Source organism: Lactuca serriola, chromosome 2, assembly GCF_051521515.1.
Source record: "Lactuca serriola cultivar US96UC23 chromosome 2, Lser_US96UC23_V15, whole genome shotgun sequence".
In the NCBI taxonomy this organism is placed as follows: domain Eukaryota; kingdom Viridiplantae; phylum Streptophyta; class Magnoliopsida; order Asterales; family Asteraceae; genus Lactuca; species Lactuca serriola.
This window is the reverse complement of record NC_136409.1, coordinates 72,395,001-72,406,040: the sequence shown is the minus strand read 5'-3', so window position 1 is coordinate 72,406,040 and position 11,040 is coordinate 72,395,001. Positions and strand designations below refer to the sequence as shown.

Sequence of the window (11,040 nt, the reverse complement as noted above, 5' to 3'; positions counted from 1 at the left end):
GCGACTGGCAACCATTTAGTATTATTGGTCGTAGGGTAATATGTTTTTTTTTTTCTTTTTCGTAAAGCTCCTGCATCTATTGTTTTTGGTAATGGTCTTATTGGGTCTTTCACAGTTTCACTTGATTATATGCCAAACTAGTTTTAATTTGGTTACCTTATTGTTTCTTAATAAGTAATATAATAGAATTAATAAGTAAATATATTATAAAATACACTAATGGGTAACTATTTTTTAAAAGCAAAACTCTTTTGAAACGTTACCTTATTAAAGTATTGTCTTAACAAATCACTGATATAATTGATACCGGAACTCATCATAAACAATTTCCCATACCAAAGGAACTTTTTCAAATATAGAAACAAAAACTCAAAAAGAAATGTGAAAGTCTACTTCAAACCCAGCTACTTCGATGCTAAAATAACAACAATATATTGAAACCGGCAAATATTAAACTTATACTTCTTGAATATGTGGGACTTGCAAACAGAGACAAAAAAAGAAAAAAAAAACAACAAATATTGAAGTAAAACATGAACACCGAAAGATGAAAACATAATAAGAATGTAACGTTAATTACTTACGATTATGGGTTTGGGGGATTGATTGTATACACGGTCTGAACAAGGGTAAGAACAAACAAAACGATAGCAGCAAAGAGAGCAATTACAGACCATGGACTGCTGAAATATTTACGCTTCAACGCTGCAGCGGCATTCGGCCAGCAACTCTTGTAATAGGTATCCAGATCTTCCCACTCTTGATGGTAATAAAAACCATCTAAGGACACATCTTGGCATATGTTGTTTATTATATTTGCAGCGTTCTCGTTGGCGCCACAATGGTTGACTAGGACCCCTGATTTTACCAACCTTGCAACATCCTCTGGAGTATCTACTAGCATATCCATGGCCCACATATATGACGTAACGTACTCAGGAACTGGACTCGACTGCTCGTATAGTATGAGGTTTCTTAAAACCAACTCAGTGGAATCATGAACATATAGTTTTGGCATCAACAGAGTAGGCTTACACCAAAACCATGTGAAGCATGAAAACCTTGGTAATTCCAGTTTCATGGCCATTGGCCAATTCATATCTTTATTAGCCCCAAAGTTCACCCCTGCCCTATCCAGTTCAATGGCCGAGTGTCTTTCTTGTTCCAAGGCCGGGCCTCCATTTTGAAGAAAAGATGGTGATACTAGGAGATGCATAGGCACTAAACAGTTGTGCAGAAGACCAAGGATATGATCATGAGGTGCAGATAGGTTGATGTTGTCTGTTACTTTATATTCTTGAAAAGGATTATAACCTTTGAGAAGTATTTCGAGATGGTCAGCGAGAGAGGGATTTGGTTTAAAAAGAGGAATAGTAGATTCAAAGATGTCTTTAAGAACAAAAAACGGGATTTGGTTTTCTATAAGCAGAATATCATTAACTATTAATGGGATAGTCGACCGGTTTCCCATAAATCTGCCGGCTTTTCCTGAAAGAAGATGAGTAAAATAAAGGATAAAACATCCATCTATTACCATTATTCTAGCAAGTTCCTCATCCCCGTAGTAGGTCGCTGACTCTTCATAGCATTTCTTGATATCGTCTATTTTCATACTCACCTTTCGCACACAATCTTCTAACGTTTCCTTTTGTTCGGAACCACACAGAGCTAATAAATTATGTAAATAAGTCGATTTTTGAACTTCAAACTTTTGCAAATTTGTATCTTTTCTGTGAAGAGGTCCAATAGAGACCAGCCTAGGCGTAAAAGATATTGGGCTGATATCTCGGTACAGTTTAGGAACCATGAAAATCGATGGTAGACGTTGTTTGATAAGAACCTCTCCTTTTCTTTTAAAATCTAATAGAATTTTGACGTTACGTCCAACGCTGCCTCTTGCTCCAAACTCCACATCGTTATTTGACATTAAAATTATTAGCTTAATTCCCTCTATAACAAATCAGTTAGACGAAAGATTAGAAGACATACAGAATATATATGATCCAAGAAACCGTGTTAATTAAAATAGATACAATCGTACAATATGTACTTAAAAGTAATTAAAGTTTCTTTTTGTAGATCGATTCTATATCACCTACAGTTCAATTTCTTATATATATATATATATATATATATATATATATATATATATATATATATATATATATATATATATATATATATATATATATATATATATATATATAAGTTAGGTTCATGTGAGACGACTTAATTTTGTGAGAAACTGTGAGACGTATGTTTTTATTTTTATTTTTATTTTTTTATTTTTTTAGTTAATTCAAGTTCCGAAAATAATATTTAAAATTTTTTTTTGGATTTTTTCATTTATCTTGCATTTTAAAATTATTTTTTAGAATATGTACAGTGTAATATTCTATTAGAATATTTCACGTATTTTTCAAAAAAATTAGAATTTTTTTTTTAGTTAATTCAAGTTCCGAAAATAATATTTAAAAAAATAATTTTTAGATTTTTCTATTTATTTTGCATTTTAAAATTATTTTTTAGAATATTTACAGTATAATATTCTATTAGAATATTTCACGTATTTTAGTTAATTCAAGTTCCGAAAATAATATTTAAATTTTTTTTTTTGGATTTTTTAATTTATTTTGCATTTTAAAATTATTTTTAAATTTGGTCTCACGTTGTCACAAAATTATAATGATCTCAAATGAACCTTTATATATATATATATATATATATATATATATATGTATATATATATATATATATATATATTCGATGAAGGCAAAACTAATTATATTGGTGAGCTCCAAAATTATGCAGTTGTTTATCAAAACATTCTTCAATATGTTTAAATATAATTACTTTATGAAAATAAATTTTAAAAATATAAATTTAATTTCATATTCGGTTAATTAATCCATATCGAATTTAAATATCGGTTAAAAATCAAATAACCGATTAACCCCAACCAAAAAACAGTAATTATTATGAACTAAATTGGTTGACCATAGAAAGTTAATATTGTTATTTTGTGTGTGTAGTACGTCATTTTCTATAGCATCTTTTAGTGGCTTGACATAATTTCCCTAATTCCAATAAAAGATATGAAAAATATGACATTGATATAAGTTAACTTTCTTTCTTTGTAACACTTTTCATTTGTTTTGATACGGTTAATAAAATATATGAAAAATATGACATTGATATAAAGTTAACTTTCTTTCTTTGTAATACTTTTCATTTGTTTTGATATGGTTAAACTAGGAAGAAACTATTACCCGATCGTAGAGTACGTGATTAGTGCAGATAAAAGAAATAATCAACACATAAATATAAAATTTTACTAAATAGACGGTTATTCAAAACCAACTTTTACTATATATATATATATATATATATATATATATATATATATATATATATATATATATATATATATATATATATATATATATATATATATATATATATATATATATATATATATATAAAGGTTTCAATTGTGTTTCAAGTCTTAACATCTTAATTATTATTGTACACAAACAAGAATTGTATAGTGCAAGTGAATTGAAATGCCATAAAATATAGCCAATATGTAATTAAATACGTCATAGAAGAAATTACCTGATTTCTTTTGATATTCTTTATAAGTAAAACAGTTTCAGTTTTGCAGGGTAAAGAGCAAGAGTATTGAACTATTCAAGGACCTTGAGTCTACTAGTGATAAGGTATATATAAGAGTATTGTGTGATGGAAAATTTGTGTGATTGTAAATTTGGGTTGACGCATACAAATTCTTTCTAAATATCTTACGTATGACAGAAAATTGGTATGATTTTAAATTTGGGTTGACCCAAACAAAGTCTTTCTCGATATCTTATGTACCATGAAATAATTGTGTGATTTTAAATTTGGGATGACCCGCTGTCTTTCTAAATATAATACAATGAAACACACCATTGTATATATAACATTATATAATATATTATATACTTGATTATAACCCGCGTTAAATGCGGGTGAAGCTATAAAAAACAAATAAATATCTACAAATATTGCATAATAATTATAAATTTTTTTATGGGTATTCGTATTATTGAAATATATACAAGATTGTTTACAATCGGAAGGTGTGGTCCTTAAATATTTTTGGGATATGATAATAATAATAATAATAATAATTATAAACTAATATACTAACTTAATATTATAAAAAAGACAGAAAAAGTAGACTATAAATTTCTTAAGATTTGAACAATAAAATTTACTTTCTAATCTTCTTGTGTATTGTACCACACAACTCATTTTTGCATGATTTAAAATGTTTGTAATTTGAAATATTTATCGACCGTATCTTATAAAAAAAATCGTTGTTTGGAACAAATCGATATGCTTACATTTTTATTGATGGATAGAAGGTCACATGTTTTTATAAAAATCTCTTATGAATGATTAGAAAAAGTATACATCACAAGGGACTATTAAATCTCAAATTGGAGTGTGTCGCATAACTTAACAAAGCTAAATATAACAAAACTGGTTAAGATGTTTAACTTGATATATATATATATATATATATATATATATATATATATATATATATATATATATATATATATATATTCAAATTATTATAGTTAAATCCTAAAACAATAGTCTATTTTTAGTAAATACAAAAAATTATTTCTAAAATGTCTATTTTTAACCAATAAATTTGATACAAATTTTTATTAATATTTGAAAGAAATATTTATGTTAATTTTTGTTTTGGAAAATGGGGACTTTAAAAAAACAACATTAAAAAAATGCTATATTATGATTTCCAATGGTTTTTTAACATTTGACTTAGCACATAGAAAATTTTTCGATAGTAAACCTTTTTGTTGGTATTTTTTGAATCCTTTTTATAATGGGTCATTTGATAATGGCAACCTTGCTACCAATAAGCTCTTTGGCAATTTCTTGCATGAATGATAACATCCAACATGAAATCATAAAGCAATACAAATAGTTATGTTGAGTTTTATAAATATCAAAATCAAATTTAAATCATAAAATAAGGTGCATACATAATAACATTCCTTTTTTGTGTGTCTTTAAATTATAAGCTAGATTTACGCTATTAAAATAAGAGTAATTGAGAGCGGTACTCTATCTGTATTTAATCACTTTTCATCACCTACAGATAAGTTAAACAACTGCAAACCTTATCAAAATTTATTCATTTTAAGAGATAAGACACAAAATATAAAAATTAACCCATGAATAAAAGCAGTAATTCATCTACTCAGAGAATCCTTGTAAAAATCTTTGTCATTCTATCTTGAAAACAAAATTTTGCTGACATTTGAGTAATTTTCACATTATATATATCTTCGACCACCAAATATACACTTGAATATGATCTTGATATTTTTGCCCTTAAGGGATTATATACAAATCTAGCTTTCAAAGACACGTCTGAAACAAATACATACATTTCTATATATCTCGCATGAATACAATCAGCAGCCCACATAAACTTTACACTATCGCAACCTTTATGTGTTTTAAGGTTCTTTGGTGAATAACCTTCCTTGCTAGTCTGGTATAAAAGAAAAAATGATATAAGGATCTCATGCCACGGTTTAAAAAAGATAAATAATTACAAAAAAAAAAAAAAAAAAAAAAGTAAATACCTGAAAGCATTAAAAGGATACTTATAATAACATTTTGTATCACAGCGACTTTAAAGAAGTTGTAAGCCGTTTACCCTTAAATATTTAGTACTAGTTTATAATCCGTGAAAATCATGGTTATAAAATTAACTATTCTTTTATAATAAAATCTCAAAATTATTAATCAATTATTTTAAATAAATTATTAATTAAAATATATTTTTATTAGTGATGTGAAATTATAATCGTTGATTCAAATAAATATGTAAAATTAGTTTTTAATATATTAGACATTTGTTTATTTGTGAATTAATGAAAACAATAATATAAAACTTAAAATTTAAAATAGAGAATAAATATATTGACAAATAATATCACATTAATGAGGAGATCTAATAAATTTAAAATGAAGAAATAATAGATTGATAAGTGGTAACACATTAATGAAAAGGTCTAATATGGTGACACATGACAAAAAAAACTATTATTTTATCAGTATAGGAAGATTTACACTTTCTATACTTTAACAGAAGCACAAATCACTCGATATTAATATGTTTTACATCTAAAAAGCCACTTAAACAAAAAAATTGAAAGTTTTCCCTTTCTATACTGTGATAGAAACACAAAAATTACTAAAATATGTAAATGTTTTCCTATTATCATAGAAAAATGGAAATTTTCATCTTTTACGATATAAAGATAAACAATGTAATCAAACTCTTGTATTTGTTTTTGTATCAACCATGTAGTACAAAAAGGGTAACAAAGTAATTTGGTCGTGATAAAACAATGACCAGCAGGTAAGAAAAAACTTACAAAAAATAATGATTGTAACACCTAAATCTGTATATCAAATTAAAGGGTATCGGCTTTTAGAGGACTCTAGGAAATTGAATACCTTTTCGTCGATCCATACTTCTTATTAACTCACAATTTCCATCATGGATTCTTGAGGAAAGAGTCTGAATCAATACTTCATGTTACTACATAACAATTAGAATAAAACTTTTTATAAATTAAAAAAAAAATCATGAGTGGAAAGAATCTTGCGCATATCTGTTTATCCGTCAAGAATCCTTTAGTCATATCCTCGTTTCCAATACCTTTATCAAAAACAGAGTGACATGAATCATCCGACCAAATAGACTCATGTTGAAATTAATTGTCAAAATAAATTTTTTTATAAATTAAAAAAAAATCACGAGTGGAAAGAATCTTGCCCATAGGATGAATGTTTATCCGTCAAGAATCCTCTAGTCATATCCTTGCTTCCAGTGCCTTTATCAAAAACAGAGTAACATGAATCATTGAATTAAACTTATCAAACATTTCAAAAATATCCCCACAATTAGGGAAAAATTCATAAGTGGCTCCCTACAATAAACAAAGTAATTAAAACATCATATTCAAATTTTCATTCGTAAAATTCTAAAATCATTTTATTCAAAAGTATAATTAACAAATGAACGTAAAACGTATAATAAGAACATTTTTCTCTCGTTGAACAACAAGAAGTGTGGCCAATTCATTCATGCTAACAACCCATCTCCATTTTAGGAACCATGAAAGTTGATGGTAGACGTTGATTCTCAAGATCCTGTCCTTTTCTTTTAAAATCAAATAGAATTTTGACGTTACATCAACGTTGCCTCTTGCACAAAACTCCACATCGGTATTTGACATTAAAATTATTAGCGTAATTCCCTCTATAACAAATCAGTTAGACGAAAGTTTAGAGGGCAATAGATTATATGTGATCCAAAAACCGTGTTAAAATAGATACAATAGTACAATACGTAAAAGTAATAAAAGTTATTTTTTGTAGATTGATTCTATATTACGTACACTTTCCTTTAATTTGTTCGAATAACCTAATATATATATATATATATATATATATATATATATATATATATATATATATATATATATATATATATATATACTAGAAAAGTTTGAGGCCCTTGCTAAGCACGAGCCATAGAGGATAATCTAGATATATATTTGTTTACCGTTATCTAAAGTATATTTTGCTCAAAACCAAAAAAGGAAAAGTACTATACTATTATTGGATGGATTGTCAAGAGTTAGAAGTCAATTCAATATAGACATGTTTTATAAAGGAATGTGGATTATATAACTTACTAATATTTTGGTTGTCTAGAGCTTTCATAGTAAATAGTGCCACAACTAAGACATTGCCAATAAGTCAAGATGAAATCAGGGAAGCCCATTTGTATGTCGGTGTAGTTTAGGAGAATCACCATGATATATAATGATTCATAACATTCATGGAAGGCAACATAGATTATGATCTAAAGCGGCCAATGATCATTTTGAATAAAATATATGGGCACATTAATTAATTGGACACTAAAACTTTCCCTTATATTGATCAATTTTGCTTAGTGTGGGGATAAATAAACACTTATATTGGTGTTTTTTCTTCAATAAAACGGAAAGAAAGAATTTTTTTTTTGGGTTGGAATTTCATTAAACACCTCGTGGTCACCCTTATTGACGATTGACGAGCACCGGTCTAGATTTTAAATCCTTCTCCTTTCTTCCTTATCACTTGACTTTAAATTAATCTTCGCGTCTTAAAAAACTAACTTTCCCATCTCCTTTCTTTACCGGTAACAAAAGATGGAAGATTCCCTTGTGGTTCAATGTGGAAAAACTTTGACATATCTGGTTGTTTTCTGTAAGTTCACTTCATCTTCTTCATTTGAAGCTATAGACAGTTTGTCACTCTCTGGAACCTTCACAAAATAAATCATGATATAATGTTAGATTTGCAAAGATATTTGACAAAAACATCAACCTTTAGCACTATTTTTCAATTAAACTTGCTAAAACCGAAAATTATAATTCAAAATCTCAAGTGTAAAAGAGGTTATACGCCAAGTATTCCACAAAGGCCACAACTATTGGCGACGCTCTGATCAAATATACAATCAGCGTTTAGTAACGTGTACTCATAAACTGAAATAAAGAAAAAAATGTGGAAAAAAATCACAAATTTGTAAGAGAATGAATTTTAAGCATCCGTAATCATGTGCTAGGGAAGTGATTTCTCTTGCATCAATAGTAAGAGCATCCAACACATGCAAGGAATCAAGGATTGCATTTGCTTTTAACAAAAATAAATTCTTTAAACTACAGATATTCAGTCCATATAATTATGTCCAACACTTCCAAGTGCCTTTCCTTTTGACATGCATTCCACTGATCAAGTATTTACATCACATGATTATTGGGCCCCTTTCATGTTCAAAAAAAATTTCAATCTTCATCATACAGTGAACCCTTTTCATAGTCCACTATAAAAGTTACAACTTGAAGTATCAAGAAAAAGATTTTTGAAATACAAAAAATTTTAAAATATAAAATAAAACAGTTAAGAACCTAAATGGCTCATTACAAATGTAGACCACGTAAAATTGTTTTAACATGATTGTAATTAAGTAGTTATTATTTTGTTAGATAATGGAGATAATATATTTACTTACGTGGGGATTTTAATTACATCTTTTATTCAAATTTAGTTCAATTATAGAAGAGTGTATTCATTTGGTTGGTTTTTCTTATGGGCAAAAAATGTATTTAGGTTTCATTTGATGGCCAGGAAGCTGATATGTAAGTATATGATATTGTTGACTTGAAGTATTAAGGAAGTAAATATGTTCAGTTTTATATGTTGAGGATGTCATTATGAAAACTAACTTCCATGTGATTTGGGTTTTAGTTAATTATTGGGAATTGATGGATATTTGTCCAACTTTTTAATGGGCCATGATGTAATTGAGATTATGAACTATGAAATTTCATCAAGGGTAATATATCTCAAATCTTCACAGAAAGTATGTAAATAATCTAGCATTTATAGGTACTGTTTTGTATTCGACACAGGGATCAACGATTGACATATTTACACATGTAGAATTTCTCATTAAGAATTTAATGGAGATGAACATGATAGTAAACAAAAGATTGAAATCAAATGTACAATGGATCTTGATGTCTTGGTTCATGAACAAGGAGCTATGAATGGTAAGAATACTTAACTATAAGCAGTCTTTTGGATTTGTAAAGTGGATATCGGGAGAAGAAGCCAATGAAAGTAAATTGTTACTATAGAGAAGAAAGTGAAAGTACATTGCTATAATCGGGAAAAGCTAAGGCACATTAAAATTGTAATTCAACATTGAACATGCAATGCCATAAATGTTGCAAATTTCAATGCAAATAATTGAAAGTAGTATGCCATTAAAGAAAAATAAATGAAGTTATGTTGTTTTCCGCATTTAGTAGTTTTACAAACACATATAGTTTTATTAGAAATAACAAATACACATAAGTCTCTAGACATAAAAAGAGTTGAAATAATGGTGAAACTTGCACATATTGGTCAAATCAAAAGGAACGCTTCAGTTAAGTATTCTTACTATTCATAGCTCCTTGTTCATGAACCAATATAGCTAGGTCTTTAAAATTTTCATGTACTCCCCTGCAAAAAGACAAAAATAACATGTAAATGTTACACAGGTAACCTGCACCTTTTCTTCATTATCATTACGTATACCATTAAGTGAAGAACTTGCCTTTTGGAGTCGTGACTACATCAAACATGACTTTGGGCTATTGAGAAAAAAAAAACTAATAGAAATCAATCATTTATTTTCTCCGTATCATTTAATCATTGAAGTTCAAAATATGAGACGTCTCCTAGGCAATTCATCAAACATAGTGTGAGCGTAATCAAATTCTTATTTGTTAATGCATAATCAACATCTTACTAGTGTATATGTAAACCCCCTAGAAAGAACTAATCATCCTGAAACTAAACTATGGTCCAAATTCTGATTACACACGTCTATAAGACACAATCCCACAAAAGATTACACACTAAAAATAATCAATCCAAAAGTGGAAATAAAAACTTAATCCATGAATCAGTTAGATGATCTACCTTTGTGTTCTAGTGTCTAGGAACATCGATGATCCAATTCATCAAAGAAGAATGAAAGAAGTATGGATGTTTTTGAAATTGATGTTTTAGAAAAAAGTAGGAATATATAAGAATTACCATTTAGAGAGATGATGAATACTTGATAATCAAGAAAAGTGTTTGAATCAATCTTTGGTGCACCAAAAAAAAAAAAAAGAACCCGGTCAAGAAAAATATAGAATCAGGTGTAGTCACAAAACTACATAGAGTGTCACGATGAAGGGTTATCTATGACAGCGTATTAGGAAAGACGATTAGTGAAAACCAAGTGTCCCCAAGGAATGTATTTGGTGGAAGAAGGTCGAGGCAGTAACAGACACATTTATCTCAGTTGATTGTTGGGGGAGGAACCGAATATGGAGTTGCGCTTAGAAGGGA

At 28.1% G+C, this 11,040-nt stretch overlaps 1 protein-coding gene across 1 annotated transcript in view; it reads right to left on the bottom strand.

The window, feature by feature from the left end:
- Positions 1-548: 548 nt before the first annotated feature.
- LOC145086379 (UPF0481 protein At3g47200-like) overlaps positions 549-11,040 on the bottom strand; it is a 17,141-nt gene continuing 6,649 nt past the window's right edge. Inside the window, exon 2 of the mRNA XM_079024127.1 lies at positions 549-1,950. Within this exon, the coding sequence (XP_078880253.1) occupies positions 587-1,927 (1,341 nt within the window). The 5' untranslated portion in view covers positions 1,928-1,950 and the 3' untranslated portion in view covers positions 549-586. The remainder of the gene's footprint in view (positions 1,951-11,040) is intronic.